This window comes from Fukomys damarensis, unplaced genomic scaffold, assembly GCF_012274545.1.
Source record: "Fukomys damarensis isolate Sample0158 unplaced genomic scaffold, DMR_v1.0_HiC HiC_scaffold_3, whole genome shotgun sequence".
Classification (NCBI taxonomy): domain Eukaryota; kingdom Metazoa; phylum Chordata; class Mammalia; order Rodentia; family Bathyergidae; genus Fukomys; species Fukomys damarensis.
This window is the reverse complement of record NW_022900915.1, coordinates 43,924,899-43,947,097: the sequence shown is the minus strand read 5'-3', so window position 1 is coordinate 43,947,097 and position 22,199 is coordinate 43,924,899. Positions and strand designations below refer to the sequence as shown.

The following is a 22,199-nucleotide window of genomic DNA, read 5'->3' as shown; positions in this document are numbered from 1 at the left end:
TATTTATGAGTGAGCTACTTTTAACCTATCACAGGCCAGGTTGCCTTTTATGGGCCCAGCCCTGCAGACACAGGTTTCAACTTTCCTGGACCACTGTGGCCTTGGGGGAGGGAAACCAGAGATAAGGGCATGAGGTCATTTTAGGAGCCAAGATGTACCAGGAGAATGCAGCCTGTGAGGCGGCGTCACAGCATACTTTAACGTGATCAATTCCCTAACAGGAGCGTTGTCTGGCCTCGGGCTGCGTGGCTGCCTTTCCGGTTCTGCTTCCGGTTCCGTTAAACTCCAGTGTGCCATTGAGATGCAGGCACTCCTCAGAGAAGCTCGGACAGAAGCCGTCTGGACAGCATTTTCTCAGTGGCTGTCGCTCCTTGCCACTCGCCTCTTCCCAGTTATTTTCATTTAAACAAATCCTTTGTACAGTATTTGCACTCTGCTGCCTCCTCAAAGCCTCTCACTCCACATCTATCCAGCTGATCTCTCAAGCCACCAGTTGAAAAATTAGTTAGCTCATCACCACTTATCTTTTTTGTTTCTAAATTTGTTTTGTATGATTGGGATACAAAATGGTTCCATTGTGTTGGGGATTGGTACATACACGTACAACATCTTGATCATTTTCACCCTCCTCCGCCACTTCCTGTTTCCTACCTTTTCTTCTCTAAACCACTTATATTTTGGGTTTCTCATACAACAGAAACCATGCAATATTTCAGCTTATGTGTCTGGTTTATTTCTCTTAGCTTTATTGTCTCAAGGTACATCCATTTTCCTCCAGATGACTCAAGTTTGTCCTTCTTTATGGCAGAGTAGTACTCCGTGGTGTGTGAATACCACATTTTTTTATCCATTTATCTGTTGATGGACACATAGGCTGCTTTCAAGATTTAGCTGTTAGAAATTGTACAAGGCAGCATAGATCACTGTAATGTGTCCTCTTCTACTCTCTGAGGAAGGTTCCCAGAAGAGGTACAGCTGGGGCAATGTTGTTTTTAGGAATCTCCTTCACTGCTATTTCCGAGTCAAGTGTCTTCCCATGTACCTTTTCTCATTCATTCAACAAATACTTGCAGGTTGTCCGGACCAAGGCACTGCGCTCACCAAATGTGGAGGTGAATTCTATCTGGAGTTTACCACCTGAGGTAGGAGCTCCTAGATGACAGGGATCCGAGTACTGTTTATTCTGTCTCTCTTTGTAGTTTCAGAACGCACTGAGTAACGAACCACTGGTAACTACTGAACGCGTTTGGAACATCTAGAATTTCTCCAGTATTGCTTTGTAGGATTTAATGCCAAACTTGCCGCTCCTTCTTGTGTTTTTCAACTATGATGTTCCTATTCAAAGCGTGAACAAGAAGCACTTCTATTTTTGTGCTTAGGCCATGGGAAGTTGAGGAAGACCCTGCCCTGCATGTCTCCATTGGGAAGCCCCAGTGCAGAGTCGTTGTCCCTCGGGCGTGAGGAGGGACACAGGCGATAGGCCGGGCAGGGTGCGCAGCTGTCCTGCGTGTCTCCCGTCCCACTGTCAGCCAGCACCGTCTCTCCTGCAAGACAGTTCCGGTGTTGAAGCTCTAGGCAGTCTCCCCTCCTCGGGAGTCGAATGCCACACTGCTGAGCGCTGTGATGGCCTCTCTGACCCGAGTGGGTGCTGTCCCAGCCACGGCAGCCGATTCGCATCTCTTGAGGCCTCACTTGGAATGGCCGCCTCAGTTCCCAGTTTATAAAATGGCTGACTAACTGGAATCACCACAGTACAGCCTTCGTTTTGTGGCGTCAAAGAAGACCTCCGCGCACAGTAGCATGTTTTCAGGTTTGTGAAAGTTAAACCCCCATCTCCTATTTGGAACTCACCATCTCTCAGCCCCTTTGTGACCCCTCGGTTCCAGATTTATACATTATTTGTGTAGATTTCCTCCACTGCACTTACTTCTGCTTTCCTCTTCCTCTCTGATTGTGGCCACTCTTAGATGCTGAGAAAATCTCTCCTAACTCTCTTATCTCCAAAGCGCGCGTGCTGGTCCGGATTTCCCCAAGGTGCTGGCGTTCCATGGCTCCCCGGGGAGAGTGTGAGTTCCAGCACCCCTGAGCGGGCGCCAGGGAGTGGTTTGAAGATGCTGGGTCGTTAGGTTGCTCTTGCATTGCGTGACGGAGTCTCATCGATCTCCCAGACTGCAGATCTGGGTCCAGGAGGGACACTGTCCCAGACTTTGCCGCCGTTGGACATCTCAGAGGCTCCCCGGGCCAGCCGCACTAGGCCAGCACCCAGGGCTGCTTTTCCTGCAAGCGTCGCAGCCCGGTGGTTAAAAGCTCAGGCCCGGGCCCCTGCCTCGAGGCCCGGGTGTGCTGGCTGCCCGCGAGCCTTGGGGCTTTCGCCGTGGACCCGGATTTCCTGCAGGTAGAGTGGGTGCGCCTGGTGCTGCAAGGCTGAACCGGGTCAGGTGGTTCAGTGTCGTTAGGACCGTGATTAGCCGCCAGGCATGGCCACTGAGCAGGGAAAACTGACCGTCCTCCTTCTTTGGTAGCGGCTCATCTCATTCTGCACTCTCCACCCTTGAAGACTTTTTTGTCAGCCTCTGTGTCCTCAGCGGGGTTCAGGGACCCCAAAGGAGCTGAGCTCACTTGTTGCCGGTGACTTCACAGCGCCAGTGGCCGGCCCACAGCGCCACCTGCTGGCCGTCTCCTGGTGCCGCTGCGGAGGCGCTGGGCCCCAAACCAGGACAGGCGCCCCAGTTAGCTTCCAGTTACAAGCCAGTCTCAGTAGGAAGTGTTGTGAGCAGGTTACCTCTGGAGCAAACAGGGCAGATGTCTTTTCCAGCCACAGGTTTTTTTCCTATTGAGAAACAGCTGTGCAAGGTGTGATCGAAAAATAAGGTGACTATTTAAAGGTTTTTTAAATGTTTATTTATTGGAAAAGACATTACCATGACTCCCCTTAGGAGTCCTCCCCTTGCTTTGAACACACTTATCCCCGCCCTTGCCGCTTTCTGAAGCAGCTCTTCAAATCCTCTTTCCTGGATGTGCTGCCCTTTATGTTTGAATCCACTCAGAACGTTTCCCGGTCGTGGTCATTTTGGCTTTGGGGAGGGCAGAAGCTGCCTGGTGTGTGAGACCTAGGGGATAAGGTGGAGGAGGGCACAGTGCCCTGTGTTCATGAGCTGCCTTTCTGTGGGATGGCGCTGGGCAGCAGCAGTCCCCGCGTGTTTTATCACACCTCTTAAAGACACTTGGAAAACAGGGCTCCAGAGCTGCTGCAGAGGGCGGCAAGGACATGGGAGGAGAGCGTTCAAATCGAGGGTGAGGGTTCTGAGGGGCTCTGGAAATGTGTCTAGTGTGATGCAATTTTAATTTAACATCCACAGTAGAGTCAGATTACACATTATAGTTTTAAAAGAGACTCTTGAATCACCAGTCCGTATCTTACACGCACTTATCAGCGGGTTCAGGTTTTGTTTGTTTTCTGAGGAGTTGTTTATTGTGTGACTTTAAAAAAAAGGCAGAACACGATCATGGACCCTGGGGGCTGTGCTTTGGGAGACACAGGATCCCAGAACCACGGCAAACTGTGGAGTCAGAATCCACATTTGAACTCGAGGCCCGTGGTTCCTGTGCATGGGAGACAGGAGTCGGAGGTGGACTGTGTCCTCCCCGACACACCGTCCCCTCCTTGGTCTGATCTCCGCCCCCGTGGGCCCCCACAGTCCAGGCCCTGGCTGTCTGCTGCTGGGTTCAGGGAGGAGGAGGAGCTGTGGTCACTCCCATGAGGTCACTCCCCACCTGTGAAAACCCAAGAGAACGCTCAGATCTGGCTCAGCCTGCAGACACTGACTCTGACAGCAGTAGGGCAGATGCCCCGCTGTCCCCAGCCAGCAGCCTCCCTTGGTAGTGTCGGACAGATGTCTCGGAGTCCTCCGCATGCCCTCCCCAGGCAGTCTTCCCAGAGCTCAGGATAATAAAGCTGCCTCTGTTTTCCTTAGGAAAACCTTCCCCTGTCCTGGAAGCCTTCCTGCACCCTGATGGAGCCCAGGGTGGGAACCAGCAGGTACCTGGTGATGCTTGTCAATTAAAACACCAGTTAACCCTCAGCAAGGCCCACAGCAGCCCAATGCCCTTCACCCTAATCCTGTGGTTTACGATAAGCAGATTATTTGCATCCTTGGAGTCTCCACCGAGCTCTGCTAGGACGCGGTTGTCTTCCTCATGTACAGCAAATATTCATTAAGGAAGGAAATAGAGTCCTGCTGGCCGAGTGAGCCTGTGTGAGTGTGGACAGACCAGGAGAGAGATCATTAGCTCCTTGCTAAAAGATGCCCTTCCCTTTGGGATGGGGTGAGGGGAGCAGCAGCAGATTATTGTCTTCTCCTTGCACGCATTTTAAAAGCAAAATTAACAGCAAGAAGCTGTTAGACAACAGACAGCTGAATTTTTAGGAGCATGTTGTTATGGTATCTTTCTGGATGCCCTCCAAAGCCTCCTGCCCTCACAGAGGAGGTGGAAGATGATTGGATTGTGAGGCGCTACAGCTGGCTTGGTGTCGGAAGAGGTGGTCCCTGGGGCCCGGAAGGGACTTTGTCTTCCCCAGCTCCTCCCCTCTCTGTGCTTCCTGTCCACCATGCTCTGAGCAGCTCTCCTCCGCCAGGTCTCTCTGATCCGTGAGCCCCATAAACTGTGGGTGTCGGGTGTTGTGACTGAGACATACTATCTGAAGCCCTGGGCTTGACAAGAGAAACTAACATTTGCATTGCTCCCCAGCAAGGCCCAGTGTCTCTTACACGATCCCCAAGGAAGGATACTACTGTCAAACAGTGGAAGTGAAATATTAAGAATTAGGGCGCAACTTGCCATCAAACTGATGGTAAAAATATTCAACTCAAAGCAGGTTAGATTTTTGCATTGTCTATACTTTGGGAAGTTACGGCCATCCTGCCTCTCATTGATGAAATAGAGTAAAATTAATGTTGTTTCCTTTTTCTCTGATTCATTGCACTTAACAGTATTCTTGGCAAAGAACTCAGAATGTCTGTGCTTCAAAATTACTTAAAGTTAAAATGTAATTCTAAGAATTTACGTTAGTAATATAATCATGTGACTGTCCCAATGAAATGTATGGTGGTGGTCACATGCAGGGGCGCTGGTCTGTGGGGGGATCCTTGCGTGCGGGCAGCAGGTGCTCTGGACGCCCAGCAGTCCCTTGAGATGCTTTGTAGGAATATATTTAATGAAGGAGGGGAGGAGCCACACTCTGCCTTTTCACCCCCCACCCCACATTTTACCTTGGAAAATTTCCAATCAATGCAGAGAAAACTGCCAGAATGGGACGTAGTTCCCTCGTGTGCATCCGGACTCACTGTTCGGGACGCGTGTTACGGCAGCCGGCCCAGGAGCAGGTCCCGCTCTCACATGGTCGGCAGGGAGGGTGCAGACCCAGGACCGTGCGGGGCTCTCTCCCAGGGCAGTCCCCGGGCGCGGCGGGCCGCTGCCACAGCGGTGACTCTCGGCGGCCTTTCCTCCATGGCCGGGTCTGACCCTGGTACCTGCGCTGCGTTGGGCCGTTGTCCTCTCTCCTCTCACAGTTCCTCTTCCTCAGATTTCCTTTGTCTTTCAGGGCATTCGAATCGCTCAAGAGTTCAGGTCACTGCTTCCTGGAAATCAGATCAAGGTTGTGCACTGGGGCGGGAGTTTTGCGGTCTGGGCCCAGCATGGGTCGGGGTGATTTCCAGCCCCTGGTGGTAACAGAAAACTGGGCGTCTCAGTTGGCCCTATGGTAAATTAGGACAAGAGCAAGTGCGCAAGGGAAACGCTTGCCATGAATTCCCTCAGAACCTGCCTTGCTCTGAGCACACTTACTCCTTCTTTTGGCCCCTTTCGGATGCCATCCTGGTGTCACCTTTCCTGTGTCTTCACAAGTGTGATGGAAGAAAAGTACAGTGACTGCTGCTGTCCAGCACCACCCAATGGAAAGGCAGCTCCTGTAACCTGACAGGGCCCTCATCCACCTGTCCAGCAGATCTGGCAGCGAGCGACTTCTGGCTCTGCCCCAGAGTCGAGATGACCATGAAAGGGACACGGTGTGGGCCTTGTGTAGTCTAGTCTAGTAAGGACAATGTCCCAGGAACAGGAAATCTCAGCCTGCACATGGCCATTGCCTGGGGATGCAGTCAGAAATGCCACCGGCTGGGCCCATGACAGCCTCAGATCTGGGGCTGGGAGTGGCTCTAGGGGCCACATGTTACTCTCTGTGTCCCCCTTCCAGAGTCCTGAGGAAAGGCGTCACATTCGCAGAGCAAAAACCTTTAGAAAGTAAGTAACATCTTTAAAAGATTCCTTCTGTTTTGTAGGATTTTGAACTCAACAACGAACTGAAGATGAATGTGCTAAATCTGCTAGAAGAAGTTTTGCGAGACCCAGACCTGCTTCCCCAGGAGAGGAAAGCCACAGCAAACATCCTGAGGTGAGGGCCCCCTGTGTGCGGTCGTCACCTGGCACCCAGTGGATGATGGCTTCCCGCGGCTTCGTGAGCTGGGGGTGGGTGTCTTCCTTTCCCCTCCTCACGGGAGAGCCACTGCCAGTGTTGTGAATACCTGTCCCGACCTGAGAACGGGAAGCCGGGCTCTGTTCTGAGGCCTGGGCTCCTCTACCATTGTGCTTCTCACTTCCTCTGCACTGCAGTCTCTGGAAGAAATCTTTGCTTTCTTTCCTTTCACGCCTGGCTACAACGTCTCCTCTGGATAGTACTGTTTCAGCAACTGGCCCATAAGTCATTCTTTGCCCTTGTTAGCTAGCACTCCCACAGCCACACCATTCCTTGGTGTAGGGCGTGTTCTAGGTCAGCTCATGTCTCCCTCCCGAAACAGGTATGTTGAAGTCCTAACCTCTGGTACTGCAAAACGTGACCTTCTTTGGAAATGAGACCACTGTAGATGGAATCAGTTGAGGTCAGACTGGAGTAGGGTGGACTCCTAACCAAATGTAGTGAATAACCACAGAAGAAGACGGTCTTGGAAGTCAGAGACACAGAGAGGGTGTCCTGTGAAGATGGAGGCAGAGGCTGGGGCAGTAAAACTGTGAGCCACAGACACCAGAGATTCCTGGCAAGCAATCTAAATTAGCTAGGAAAGGCGGAGACCATGCATCAGTCACTTCCCTGGCACTAGGACACAACACTGGACACCCACCGTTTAAAGGAGGACAGGTTTATTTGGCTTACGGTTTCAGTAGGTTCAGTCCTTGGTTGGTTGGCTCCATGGCAGAAACGGCACAGTGGAAAGTTGTGTCAGAGGACAGCTGCTCACGTCATGGTGTCCAGGAAGCAGAGAGAGGGGAGGAGCAGGGACAGGAACGCACCCTTCCCGGTCACGTCTCCAGGGACACATGTCCAACCAGGCCACACCTCCCAGCCACTCATTCAGTGTGAAGTCATCAGTGAAGTCATCCGCTGACGAGTGCAGCCCCCATGACCCAGTCACCTCCCACACTCTTAGACTTGGGGGACACTTTAGATCTCTGCTATAACAGAAGGGTCCCCCTGCAGATCTCAGAAGCCATGTGGCCCTGCCAACACCCCGATCTCTGCCTCTCCAGAGCTGTGAGGCAAGGCCCTCTGTTGCTGTGAACTGCCGAATTGGTGAAGTCTCCTTAGGGCACTCCTGGGGAGCTGTGAAGAGATCTTCCCCACTTTTTCCATTCCACAAAGACATCTCAGTGAGTCTAGAGTTTCACCACTGAGTCTGTTTTCTGACTTTAAAGTGATAAATGTGGATTCAGGTAAAGGCTGGTTTCAGTGGGCGAGCACTCCTGAGTGGGAGCGATCGTTGCTTCTTTTCATGGAACAATGTGTTACGCTCTTTACATCTAAAAGCACTAATGTGTAAAAACCATGTTCCGGAAGTTTGTGTCTGAGGCGCATCTGATGCCCGCGCAACTCCGCCAGGCCTTCCTAACCCACCGGGAGGCTTCTCTGCATCAAGAGGTGACCCCAGAAAGCAGCCAGCTGAGGCCTGTGCCTAGGACGAGTCCTGTCCACCGCCCTCTTTGTCAGCATCGGGCCCACGATGTGCCAGCTCTGCCTGCCGAGTGACCCAGGACACAGAAGCATGAGGCTCCGGGAATGGACTTTTAGTGGACAAGCACTGAGCTCGCTGGTGCTGACGCTGGCCGGGTGTCGTGGGCCTGAGTCTTGGCTGAGCCACTCAGAGCCGTCCGGTTTCTCAGCCAGCCTGAGCATCTGCCGCCTCCTCTCTGCCCTGGGGCTGGTGCGGCCTGTGTCATGGGGTTGTCGTGATGACCACAGGCCCTCTGTGATTCAGGACAGCATTGCCCAGAGGGAATCAGAAGCCCTGGGAGCTCTTAGGGGAGTTTCCGCCCTCAAGCTGCGTGGTGCAAGGGCCATCAACGGAGGTCCTGGCCACGCAATGTTCTTACTGCTCACAGAGAGCAGACTGACGTCAGGGCAGCTGCTTTGGGCTTTGTTGGTACACAGCCTTGATTTGTAGAACTGAAGGAAGACTTTCCTAGTCACAGAACTTGGACATGATTTGGTGTCTCATTGCAAATGCGCAGCCACTAAACAGATTACACTGCTGGTAGAGGTGGGGTGGGGGGGACCCGGGGCCCTGGTGTGTTTGTCACAACCCCAAGGTAGCCGGGAGGGGAGGAGCAAACCTGTCCTGCCTGGGCTGGGCCAGGGGTGGGGTGGCCACTGTGCAGGGCCAGTCGTGAACCTGCGAGCACAGGTGACACCTCGGGAGGGAGGAGTGGCTGCCGTTCAGTCCCTGCCCTTTGAGTCTCCTGTGAGTCTCCCACAGGCACGGTGGGCGCCGGTGCGTGGACGGGGCCCTCGCTCTTCTTGCATATCCTTCCCCTCGCTCCCTCCCTCCCTCCCTCCCGGCTCCCTTCCCTTTTGCAAAAGCTCTGTCTCCCTGTTTCCTGTTACCTGTCATTCGCTTTGCTCTTTAATTTACTTATACTTTAGTTTTCCATAGCAGAGGAACCGTGTGATATTTAAGCTGTGTGTCTGGTTTATTTCACCGAGCTCTGTGGTCTCACGGTGCCTCCATTTTCCTGCAAATGATTCCTCATGTAGTTGACTGTCGCCTGACATGGGGGCCTGTGTGCCTTTCCGATATATGACCCGGGGTGTAAGCAGCAGAAGCTGTGTGTGGTGAGCAGCCTGCCTCAGCCTCATAGAAAACTCACAGCTGTTTAGTGAGCTGGCCAGCGCCGCGTGTTGGGTACATGCATGGCCAGCAGAAGGCAGCTCTGTCACACGGGAAGTGCTCCACGCTTCGCTCGGCCTAGGCCGGAAGTGGTGACTGTGGAGTGTGAGGGAGGCACTGGGGAGCAGATGTGCCCTAGGCCTGCGACCGCGCTCGATGTCCTCGGGTCTGACCTGGATTCCTCTCCGGATGGCCTGCAGGACAGCGCACCGACACCCAGCCTCCCTCTGAGGCCCAGTCGCAATCTCCTGCTCTTGAGTAAATGCTGTCTCACAACCAGCCACTCCCCCCAGTTCAATCCCATTGCACCCCACAACCTCGCTCCTTCCCAGCCCCCAGATTTCCTCCCACCCCAGGAAGCACCTGCATTCTCTTCCCTAAGAAATGAGGATTTTCTTTTCTACATCTAGGCCAGTGATGGCGAACCTCTTTGAGCTTTCAGTGATAACAAACAGCCCGCTGTGGCACTCGTGCCATGGTTTGCCATCCTGATCTAGGCTATTTTGATTCTTTGTAGGGCACTGTCCCAAGAGGATCAGGATGACATCCACCTGAAGTTAGAGGACATAATCCAGATGGTAAGCCCACCACCTCTCTGCCCATTGCACACACCCAGTGACTCCTCATGCCCAGGTGACCCTGTGTCCTCAAGGCTCTGTTGGCAAATCACATTCAGGCTGGGCTCTGGCCATGGATGCCGAGATTAATGTTGGCTTTGACAGCAGTGTCTGTCACAGCTAGAATCTTGGGACGTGCTCCCCAGCACTGCTGCAGGCCTGCTGTCTGCCTCCTGGAGCTGCAGGGAGGGGCAGTCCTGGGTCCGACCGCCCGCAGCCTCCTCCTTCCCTCCTGTGTTGCAGACTGACTGTCTGAAGGCCGAGTGCTTCGAGTCCTTGTCAGCCATGGAGCTGGCTGAGCAGATCACACTGCTGGACCATGTCGTCTTCAGAAGCATCCCCTACGAGTGAGTGGGGCCCTCATGGTGCAGTCTTGGCTGCCATGGTATTGCTGAGGCAGACGTGTGTGTGTGTGTGTGTGTGTGCGTGTGTGTGTGCACACACAGAATTATTATTATTGTTGTTGTTATTTACAGTCCTGAGGATGGAACCTAGAGACTTTCCGTTGAGTTACATCCCCAGCCTTTTATTTTTCATTTTGAGGCAGGGTCTCACTAAGTTGCTAAATTGCTCAGGCTGGGCTCAAACTTGTGATCCTCCTGCCTCAGCCTCCCAGAGTCTTTGGGATTGCAAAATGTGCATCACTATACCTGGCTGTGCATCTTAACCCTAAATGCTTTTGCCTCCCAGCCTCCCTCTGAGGCCCAGTCGCAATCTCCTGCTCTTGAGTAAATGCTGTCTCACAACCAGCCACTCCCCCCAGTTCAATCCCATTGCACCCCACAACCTCGCTCCTTCCCAGCCCCCAGATTTCCTCCCACCCCAGGAAGCACCTGCATTCTCTTCCCTAAGAAATGAGGATTTTCTTTTCTACATCTAGGCCAGTGATGGCGAACCTCTTTGAGCTTTCAGTGATAACAAACAGCCCGCTGTGGCACTCGTGCCATGGTTTGCCATCCTGATCTAGGCTATTTTGATTCTTTGTAGGGCACTGTCCCAAGAGGATCAGGATGACATCCACCTGAAGTTAGAGGACATAATCCAGATGGTAAGCCCACCACCTCTCTGCCCATTGCACACACCCAGTGACTCCTCATGCCCAGGTGACCCTGTGTCCTCAAGGCTCTGTTGGCAAATCACATTCAGGCTGGGCTCTGGCCATGGATGCCGAGATTAATGTTGGCTTTGACAGCAGTGTCTGTCACAGCTAGAATCTTGGGACGTGCTCCCCAGCACTGCTGCAGGCCTGCTGTCTGCCTCCTGGAGCTGCAGGGAGGGGCAGTCCTGGGTCCGACCGCCCGCAGCCTCCTCCTTCCCTCCTGTGTTGCAGACTGACTGTCTGAAGGCCGAGTGCTTCGAGTCCTTGTCAGCCATGGAGCTGGCTGAGCAGATCACACTGCTGGACCATGTCGTCTTCAGAAGCATCCCCTACAAGTGAGTGGGGCCCTCATGGTGCAGTCTTGGCTGCCATGGTATTGCTGAGGCAGACGTGTGTGTGTGTGTGTGTGTGTGCGTGTGTGTGTGCACACACAGAATTATTATTATTGTTGTTGTTATTTACAGTCCTGAGGATGGAACCTAGAGACTTTCCGTCCCTCATGGTGCAGTCTTGGCTGCCATGGTATTGCTGAGGCAGACGTGTGTGTGTGTGTGTGTGCGTGTGTGTGTGCACGCACAGAATTATTATTATTGTTGTTGTTATTTACAGTCCTGAGGATGGAACCTAGAGACTTTCCATTGAGTTACATCCCCAGCCTTTTATTTTTCATTTTGAGGCAGGGTCTCACTAAGTTGCTAAATTGCTCAGGCTGGGCTCAAACTTGTGATCCTCCTGCCTCAGCCTCCCAGAGTCTTTGGGATTGCAAAATGTGCATCACTATACCTGGCTGTGCATCTTAACCCTAAATGCTTTTGCCCTGCTTGGCTGCTTCTGGTTCCAGTGTATGTTGGAGTGTTGACCAGGGGCTCTCAGATGTGCCTGTGTTTGCACCTGTACCATGGCGTGTGACCCTTCCTGTTGCAGAAGCTCAGCACCACACAGAGTGGACTGTGGCATTAGGGTGCTGGAAGCCACCTGGAAGGAAGCTTATTTAAAAAGTCCATCCCAGACCCCCTCAGAAAGTGATTCTAGGAGGAGGGGTTGAGGCCAGGAGGCTATTTTTTCTTTCTCTCCTTTTAAAGTTTTGATGCCTGTTGGAAAGGAACCCCCTTTTCTTTTTTGGTGATGATAGGATTGAGCCCAGCACCTTGTGCCTGCAAAGCAAGCCTCACTGCTGAGTTCTGCACCCAGCTATGGAGTGCTTGGAGAGCTGGGGTCCAGGTTGACCGCTGGACATTTGGCTGTGATCCCTCAGCCTCCGGGAGACAGCAGGCAGCACCAAGCACTGGTTGCCCTCTGGCCTCCACTTGCATCCTGTGTGGGTGGGAGCTCTTTGAGCTTCAGACTCAGCAGCTCCTGTTTAGGCAAAAGGTGGCTGCGGGGCGAGGCCTCTGTGGGCCAGAGATCCCATTCAGGAGCAACAGGCGTGGGACAGCGTTGTCTGTGGAGCTCAGGCCACAGCTGAGGGATCAGGACTGAAGCTTTCTCAGAGAGAGGGTGGGAGCCAGGCTGCTCAGCTTCTCTTTCCCTCCGAGAATTCAGGGCTGGGCTGTGGCTGCCTAGCACGTGTGAGGCCCCAGGAGGCAAGGGACTGAAACTGGAGGGTGGTCCATTGGGTGGCAGCTGCTTGCAGAGCTGACTCAGGAGGCACAGCACCTTCCCACCGCCCCTGGCCTCCTCACTCCCCACAGCACGTTGAGGGCGAGGAGAAAGGCAAGACCAGGACCTTGCTGGTGGCCCTCAGTATGGTCCCTTCCAAGGAACCCCTGAGTCCCGGTTACCACCACATGTGGACTTGGGGCAGCTCCGTATCAAACCCCGAAAGACGGGAGCAGCCTCAGCAAGGGCAGAGGACCCACACAAGGCTGCTGGCAGCACGGTGCAGCGTGACCCTGCTGCAAGCTGGTCGCTCACAGACGCCGGTGCTCACTAATCGGTCTGGGTTCGCACCTCCCTCCTCGATCCAATGAGCTGCTGTGCAGGAATGGTGACCAGGTGCTATTCTGAAGACCGTGCCTGGCTGGCCTGAGCATGCCTGGCTGCCTGTGTCGGGGCTGTGCCGGGCCGGTGTCACAGGGACAGCCTGTCGGGTGCTGGATGCGGACACTGCCCCGGCTCTGGAGAGAGCAAAGCCCTCCCTGGGAACCGTGCCCCAGAGAGCCCAGGGCAGCGTGGAGGGAACCGTTCTGCTCCCCATTAACATTCCTGGTCGTGGTGGATTCTGGGGGCCTCTGCTGAGGCTTAACCTTTAAAAGAAGCAAATCCATGGAGGTCGTCTTGGTTTCTGAGTTAGTACTGAACTTCTTCATTTCTTCGCTCTTGGCGGTTGGTTTCCAACTTCTGAGAAGCCTTCATAGGGGCAAGTGTCACACATTTATGAGGAGGAAGCCAGAGAGTGACAGAGCCTTTGTATTCAGCACCCGCAGGGTGGGTCGCTGGCATCCCCTGTGTCCCCGGAGCCGGTCTGTAGCTGCAGGTGGCATTCCAGGCGGACCTGATCGGGTTTGTTTCGGTTTGACCTTTCAGAGAGTTTCTTGGGCAGGGGTGGATGAAGCTGGACAAGAGTGAGAGGACGCCCTGCATTACGAAGACCAGCCAGCACTTCAATGATGTGAGTACCTGCAGCTCCCCAGGTTCGGCATGTGTGAGGCCTGGGGTCGGAGGAACCCCACTGTAAGGTGACTCCACCACCTGCCTCTTACTTAGATCCATGCATGAGTAAACACAAGCTGAGCCTCTTCCAGCAGCTCCCAGGATCGTGGTCATTTCCAGTGATTCCCTGGCAGCAGAGGCTCCATTTGAAGGAGTCTGGTAGGAGCCTAATGTCTAGGAGTCTGTGATGACCGTTGCTGTGCTCATTACCTGTGGCCATCCGTGGACAGACAGAGCAAGCAAAGCCTGTGTCCTGGCCTCTGGTGGTGGTGGTAGGATTGGGCTGGCGCACTGTTGCCTCCTCACTGCCGAGTCTTCAGCCCAGACTACATCCCGGCATCAGAAGTGTCCCTGGGCTGTGGTCCCACGGCTGTGGGGAGGTGACCAGCTGCAGGTCCAGCTCCAGCTCCGCCTGCTCCCAGCACAAAGATTGGAGCTGCTCCTGCACCGCTGTGCTCTGCAGTTCTGTCCTCCCAGTCTTAGTGCTGTGGGAATCCAGGGGAGACGGAAGGGTCTTCTGGTCTGTTTGGAGGGAAGGCTCCCTTTCTAGTTCCATGAAGCAGCAAGAAAAGGGAAACCCACAGTGTTCCACACAACAGAGGAGCCCCATAGGTACAGTAGCCAGTCATCCAGAATCCAAGCACAGAAACTAGGAGCTGTGATAAAAATATAGTGAATGTTTAATTTTTAAAAAATTTATTGCAGCGAAAGACACATTGTCATGAGTCCCCTCAAAGTCCTCCCTCTCACGTCAAACACTTACCCCTTGTCCTTGACATTTTCTGTAGCAGCTCTGGGGTCCTCTTTCCTGAGTGTCTTTAGTGGCTCTGTTCTGGCAACCTCGATGCCCTGAACCAGTTCAAAACGTGGACATTTCACAGTCATTTTGACTTTGGGGAAGAGCCAGAAGTTGCACATTGCCAGATCCAGTGAATCAGCTGGAGGAGGAAAAGTGCCATGTTTTTATGACCTGCCTTTCTACTGGATGGTGCTTGGCGGTAGCAGTCACTGTACTTTTTCATCATACCTTGGAAAGACTCAGGAAAGAGGGCCTCCAGGACTGCTATAGAAAGTGTCAAGGATGTTGGCATGAGTGCATTAGAAGCGAGGGTGAGGATTTCGGGATTCATGGCGATGTGTCTTTTACTGTAACAGAGTTTTTGAATTGACAGCACTGTGCCAGGCATGCTTAGGGCACAGATGCTGCATGTGCCACCAGATAATGAGCGTCAGCACCACTGCTGCTAAAGAACAGGTGTGTGATACCCCTGGGTCACTGAGCAGCCTCTCTGTCACCTGCCCAGCACCTGCTCTGGGCGCACTGAACTCTCAGATGTGGTCACAGACTCCGTGTCCTCCACTCACATGGCTGCAGCATGCACTGTCCACAGGTGGCTGGTGGAAGTGGTTACTGCACCAGCTGAGCCAGATTCCCTGCCCGCCCTGGCAGATGGCTCACCACACACTCGCTTGGCGGGGTCCGGGCCACCGTGGGCGCCTGTGCCCTAGCTCGCCCTTCCTCTCCCATGCCTCACACCCTCCTAGCCCCCACCTGCCTCCGGCCTGCCCTCTCCTCCTTTCCCTCCAGGAACACCGACTCCACTCCCCGCCACCTCCTGGTGCCCTGGTCCTCCCTGCGGGCAGTGAGTGTCCTTCACCCTGCCAGAGATCTGTCCATGGTCCCCTTGCTCATATCCTGCTCTTCCTGTCCCTTCCATATTGCAAGCCTTGAGCTTCTCACACTGGCTCTGACTAAGAGTTACAGGACTGGGGCTGGGGATTTAGCTCAGCGGTTCGGTGGCCTTCCTTGCAAGCGCAAGGACCTGAGTTCAATCCCCGGTACCGGAAAAAAAAAAGAGTCACAGGACTTAACCTGGAAGCAGAGGGCCCCTTTTACTGCTGGTGACAAATTACAAGAGGGAGCAAATGCTGTCACGGCCTTCACAGCTCAGGGTTTCCGCTTGAGAGTTGGCTGGCTTAGTATTGTCCTGCCTACCGGAGGGATGTGAGTGTCCTCTCTCCCCATGATAACTGGGCTCCCAGAGTACAGATTCACACACCAGGAAGTTCATGTCCTCAAGAAGAGACAGCAGGATTTCCAAGCATCGCTTGGCTAGGGAGTCGGGTTATCCCGTCCCGTCTCCTCCGTGATTATTGGCAATATCTGCTGCAGAAAGCTTCCTGATTAGCAAAATCACCTTTCACTCTGACAAGCTGGATTGCAGAGTGCTGTCCCCGCTCCAAGAATGAGCAGTTACCTTCATACAGATTTTTTTTTTCTTTTCTTCTTCTTTCTTCTCCTCCTCCCCTCCTTCTGACCTTGTGCTTGTGAGGCAGGTGGTGGAACCACTGAGCTAAACCCCGGCACAGACCTTACTCTCTTTAGAAAGTTGATGTCCAAGCTCTGCGATGCTGGGCACCCTGCTTTCCTGCTAGAACTGCAGGGAACTTGGGGGTTTTGTCTTAATGCGCTGCTGCGGCACCTGCACAGCCTCCCTGGTCTCTGGTTGTCGCAGATGAGTAACCTGGTGGCCTCCCAGATCATGAACCATGCGGACGTCGGCTCCCGTGCCAGCGCCATTGAGAAGTGGGTGGCGGTGGCAGACATTTGCCGATGCCTGCACAATTACAACGGTGTGCTGGAGATCACCTCGGCCTTGAACAGAAGTGCCATCTACAGGCTGAAGAAAACCTGGGCCAAAGTGTCCAAGCAGGTGAGTGCCCGTGCCACAGCGCCTGCCACTGGACTACCACTAGATCAGATCGTTCCCTCAGTTGGGCAGCATGGTGCCAAAGCAAGGTGCCACCCTGGGTGATTACTGTGCTCTTTCTGCTTAATGCATCCCGCTCATGTGCATCCCCAGAGCGTCCCAGAGACCTCTGGGGGGCGACCTTGCACACGAGCGGGATGCCTGTCCATCAGGAGGGGTTCCGGTGGTGACTGACGGAGCCTTCTCTCTGCCCTACAGAAGTGTACAGAGTAGGGCCATAGGACGCAGCGTTCACTCTTCTGCTTGTCATTCGTGTAGCAGACCTAAAGTTTGGCTTCGTGGCGCGGATGTGTAGAAATACAACTTTCTCAGTATTCTCCCACTGGATTCAGCTTTTCTGCTGCCTGTTTTCATTCAGATAATTTTAAGATGCAAACCTGACCTCTGCTCTTCCTCTGTCTTCTCCCCAGGCCTCCTCTGGGCTGGGTGGGGGCTTCTCTGAGCTGCTGGATGCCACCCTGCACTTCAACCTCCTCCTGTGGTCCTTTGCTGGCTACACATGCATACAGGATGGCACATGTGTGTTCGTGTTTGCCCAACCTGCCTGGAATCATGCCCAGTCATAGCACCCAGGAAGCTGAGCTGACCTTGCCCCATCTTACTGTCATGGATTCTGCTGATGCTCTGAGCCTGGTTGTGTCTCGTCTCTGTGATAGGCTTCTCTGCCCCTTGGCCATTGTATTAGTCAGCTTTCTCATTGCTAAGACACAATACCTGACATAGCTTAAAGGAGGAGAAGTTTAATGTGGCTCATGGTTTTGGGGGCTTCAGTCCATGGTCATCTGGCCCCAAGGCAGAGCCATCAGGGCGGAAGGGTGTGGGGTGCAAAGCTGCATGGTTCATGGCAGCCAGGAAGCAGAGCACAGAAAAAGGAAGGGGGGACTGGTTATAGACCCAAGGCCCCACCTACACAACCCACAGACACCCAGGAGCCTGCTCTACAGTCTGCTAGGCTTCCTTAATGCAGGGCAGTTGACGCATCAGGTGTAAGGGTCACAGCTACCCTTGGAGGACATGTGATTATGAGGTCACTACCCCACTCTCTCAGAGGGCCTCGGGGATTTTCCAGACTGTTCCGGGACCCACTGGTGCCCGTGGGCATGAGGTGACGTTCCCTGTCCTCTCAGTTGTGCCTGCCTTGATCCGCCCAGCAGAGTTGGTGAGGAACATCGGCAGGGTGCCTGTGTGTAGGGCTCCAGACTAGAAGAAGAGCAGGAATGTATCCTGCTGAAAGAGAATGTTTGCCCAATGCTGCCCGGCTTCCTCCCCTCTGAGGATGTAATCTCTCTCAGAGACGCTCATCACTTCTTCATTTCTCTGTCCAGCCTTTCCCTGTAGTGGGGGAACTGCTGCAACTTCTCCATGTGCAAAAGCACCAGGGCTGGTTTGCTAGTTGCTTAGGGAAATGCAGCACTGTCAAAGCCCAGCTTTGGCCCTCAGAACCCACAAGTCCTTTGATTTTCGGCAGAGCCTGGATCTGGCAATTAAAGCTACAGTTAAAAATACTATTATTTTTTTAAAAAACTTTTATTTTGAGGTGATTGTAGATGCACATGCAGTTGTAGGAAATGATATGGATTCTCTACACATTACACCCAGCTTCCCCCAAAAGCAACTTCTTGTGTAACTAACTGTAGACAACCTCACAGCAAGGAAATCTGTGAACATTAGCATAGTCCAACCATCTTACTCAGATGCTATTGGCTTATGTCCTCTGTGTGTGTGTGTTTGAGAGAATCAATAGTTCTGTGTACTTTTGTTATATGGGTTCATCAATAAGACCACCACTACCAAAATCAAAACACAGAAAGTTCCAGTACAAGAGTGAATTTCCCATGTCATGTACACACACACACACACACACACACACACACACACACACACAATCCCCAGCCCTGCGTAGTATTCCTTGTATGGACATACCACAGTTTGTTTCACCATTCACTCCTTGTAGTCCATTTGGGAAGTTTCTAGTTTCAGGCTGTTGCTAAAAAGCTGTAAGAACATTCATTAAATGTTTTGGGTGATCAATTTTCATTTCTAAGTGTCCAAGAATGTAATTTCTGCATCATATGGTATGTGTTTAGTTTTATAAAACTTTTTCAAACTCCTTTTCCAGAGTGGCTATAAAATTTTGCATGCTTGTTGGAAATGCAAGAACAATTCAGATTCTCTGCATTCTTGTAAGCATTATTTGATGGAATCATTATTTTTTAGTTTAGACACTCAGATAGTTCACTGGGTGTTAACAACTTTTTCACATGCTTATTTGCCATCTATAGGGCTCTTCTGTCAAATACCTGTTCATGTCTTTGGCTAATTTTTATTCTTTATTCTTCTTCAAAAATTGTTTTATATTTACTGGATACTGTGATTATCCATACAAATTTTAGAGTAAGTTTCTCTGTGTCCTTGGGACTTCGTTGGAATTGCATTAAATCAGTCAATTTGGGGAGAAATGACATCTTTACTATGTTGTCTTGCTGTCTCTAAGCATAGTACATTTCTCCATTTATTTAGGGATCCTCTCAGCACCATTTTGCAGTTTTTCAGTATCCAAGTCCTGCATATGTTTTGTTAAGTTTATCCCTAAATATTTCATTTTCTGGGCTGGGGATAGCTCAGCAGTCTTTACTATGTTGTCTTGCTGTCTCTAAGCATAGTACATTTCTCCATTTATTTAGGGATCCTCTCAGCACCATTTTGCAGTTTTTCAGTATCCAAGTCCTGCATATGTTTTGTTAAGTTTATCCCTAAATATTTCATTTTCTGGGCTGGGGATTTAGCTCAGCAGTTCGGTGGCCTGCCTTGCAAGCGCAAGGACCCGAGTTCAATCCCCAGTACCCCCCCCAAAAAAAAATTCATTTTCTTTGGAAAGATTTTTAACTATTACTGTGGTTTTAATTTTAGTTTCCACATACATATTTAATGTTCATATATAAAAATGTGACTGACTTTTTACCATCCAACTTGTACCTATCATCTTGATGAACTTGCTTATTGTGCTAGAGGCTTTTAAAAAATAGGTTTCTTAGAATTTTACACATTAGACAGTTATGCCATTTAAAAATAGGACCAGTCACTTCTTTCAGATTTATCTGCCTTTTATTTCTTTTTCTTACCCAAATTCCCTGGCTAATATTTCTAATACTGTGTTCATAAGAGTAGTGAGAAAAATAATTCTCACCTTGTTTTCAATCTCGGGGGAAAGCATTCAATTTTTCACCATAAAAGATGGTAAAAAGAGTTTTTTTTTTAATGATATCTTTTTGTAAAATTGAGGAAGTTACCCTCTTTTCCTAGTTTTCTAAGAGTTTAAAAAAATGTGTTACTGTTATTAGTATATGTGCTGTACTAATGATTGCATTGCTTGTGAGGAGTCGGCACACGAACATAACTAATCCTGATTCTGTTTGTGCCCCTCCCCCTTCTTCCTCTCCCCTCCCCCATCTCTTAGTCCCCTTCCCATTAGCAAAAGATCTGTTTTCCAGTTTCCTGTTATCTTTCTTTCATGGTGCTCTTTATTTAAGCTTTGGGTTTCTCTTATAAGGAACCACGTGATGTTAAGCTGTGTGTCTGATTTATCTCACTTAACGTTATGACGTCATGGTGCATGTGCATTTTCCCACAGAGCACTCCTTTATCCTTTGAGTATTTTTTAACTATGAATGGATACCAGAGTACTGTTTTAAAATGGGCTTCCGACACCTGTGTGGGTGCCCCAGAGCCGGACACTGACTGCTCTGTGTGGCAAGGTTTTGCCTCCCCCATGGTCGTAGTGGCCTCGGCCATTGGCACTGGCTTTGGGGGGCCCATCACCCTGTCACTCACAGAGCCACCCCTCACAGGCTCAGTGTGTCACGTCTTAACTCTTTTTGTCTTCACTTCCTGCTCGCCTTTTCCTGCGAATCTGATACCATGGGATTCCCAGGTCTTCCTGATGAGGAGCTGCAAGCCTTTTCTGCAGTTGGCTTGCATGACACCCTCATCTTGAGTGGATGCGGGTTTGGGATGACAATGGAATACGGATGGCGGAGTACTGTTGAAGTTACTGCTTCTGGTTCTGATAAGACACCTGAAGAAGTGTTACGTGGAGTGTACGAGTTGCCTGCAGTGGCCTTGGCACAGGCCGATGCTGTCTTCCAGAGAGGCCGTGTCCAGGGCCGGCACCTCCCCTGCTCGGATCTGAGGGTGGCTCCAGAGGTGTGCAGAAGCCCTGATCGGGCTGTGGCTGGGGACTCACTGCACTTCCACAGCCTCTGAGCCAGGTCCAGCCCTGGGCCAGCGCAGAGGCCCGGAGGCCCTAGAAGCAAGGGTTAGGCCACCACCAGAAATGTCCTCACTGTCTGCAGCAGCCTCAGCCACCACGCCAGTGTCCTCTGCAGAGGGCCTGGAGCGTCCACACCCAGCCAGGTGGCCTTTGTCCCCTTGTCCCCAAGGGCCCCCTGCCGTGCTCCTACGTCCCTGCAGGAAACTCAGGCCAGTGCCGGCAACATTGTTAGTTCTTACTGAATATCAGTCCTCCTTTTCCCAAACAGCAATGATGGTGATCCCAGAAGAAAGGATTCGGAGTGGAGCCCCCAGCCTCCTGGGGTGTGCTTGGGTGTCTGGAGCCCCACACTCAGAGGGCTTCGCCACGGAGACGCGGACGGCGCCTTGCGGAGCCCAGTCAGCACTTGCTTTCCAGGTCTCCAGGTCCCAAGTTCTCTTCCGCACACTTTTCTCTGCCTGAGGCTGACTGTGTGGCTAAGGCCCTTCCTTCCCACATGCGCTGTTTCTCTTTCAGCGCTGACTGTCACATAAGGCCCTGCCTCTGCACCCTGGGAACCATCACACCTCAGCTTCTGCTCTGGTCCCGGCATCGGTGTTTGCTGTGGAACCAGGGGACCCAGCGTCTCTTGGCACCTGGCTACCTGGTTAAACCCTGGTATTCTCATAACTAAGTTTTTCCTCTCTGTTTTAGACAAAGGCTCTGATGGACAAACTTCAGAAGACTGTTTCATCTGAAGGAAGATTTAAAAATCTCAGAGAAACCCTTAAAAAGTAGGTCTAGCTTGAGTTCAGAATGATTTTTGTTATTTTTATAATATCTAAATGCTGACCTACCTCCTTCACTGCTGGAGAAGAAAACCAAGCAGAAACAACTTCCATCACCTGGGTGTTTTAGAGTTCTCTTTCCCCTTGGAATACTGTGCATACATCTCCTGATGTAGGCACTCATGGTACGCAGAATATTCCAGACAAGAAGAAAATATCACAGAATAAATCAAACTGTGTTGTAGTGTAAAACGTTTCTTGCTTCAGTATTTCTGAGCCTTGGCACAATGATTTCCTGTGATATTTTTCATTTAAATATCCCAGAACTTGTTGATTATTGTTGTTTATTCGAGGCCTTAGATTTCTGGATCTCTTCCCCCTCCATCACTCCCACCGCATAGAACATGTTCTCCTGCACTTCTTGTCTCCTGGTCATGACATGACTTTGACTTAGTCTGGAAAAGCACTAGTCTTGTGATGGGATGCGGGAAAGAAATATTAATAATAGCAGCAACAATCACGATGCTAGCATGAGAGCTCTTTACTGATATTTACTGAATGACACTTCCATGCTAAGTACTTGACGAGTCTTTTGTAAGCCTCACAGGACACTAAGGCAGGAAGCTTTGTTGGCTCCATTTACAGAGGAGAAAACAGCCTGCAGAGCTTGCCCAGTAGCACTGAGCTGTTGATTGAACCGGGACCCAGCGCAATTCTTTCTGCAAGGAAGACGGGGGCTCAGGCCTCTTCCCAGAGACCAAGCATTCTCCGTTCCCTCCGCAACAAAACCAGGGTCTCCCTTAGCTGTGCA

General features: G+C 51.7%; 1 protein-coding gene across 5 annotated transcripts in view; it reads left to right on the top strand.

Annotated features, from left to right (window-relative positions):
* The window catches only part of LOC104875384 (creatine kinase S-type, mitochondrial), a 201,396-nt gene that overhangs the window by 147,259 nt on the left and 31,938 nt on the right, over positions 1-22,199 (top strand). For 3 of the 5 annotated variants that reach the window (XM_010642887.3, XM_010642890.3, XM_010642896.3), the window contains exons 19-25: positions 5,603-5,656; positions 6,336-6,448; positions 9,730-9,790; positions 10,073-10,176; positions 13,455-13,539; positions 16,097-16,294; positions 21,315-21,394. In XM_010642887.3, coding sequence (XP_010641189.1) covers positions 5,603-5,656; positions 6,336-6,448; positions 9,730-9,790; positions 10,073-10,176; positions 13,455-13,539; positions 16,097-16,294; positions 21,315-21,394 — 695 coding nt within the window. Of the gene's footprint in view, positions 1-5,602; positions 5,657-6,335; positions 6,449-9,729; positions 9,791-10,072; positions 10,177-10,816; positions 10,878-11,159; positions 11,264-13,454; positions 13,540-16,096; positions 16,295-21,314; positions 21,395-22,199 lie in introns of those variants that run through there. The other 2 variants (XM_010642904.3, XM_033767917.1) reach the window with 2 other exon arrangements.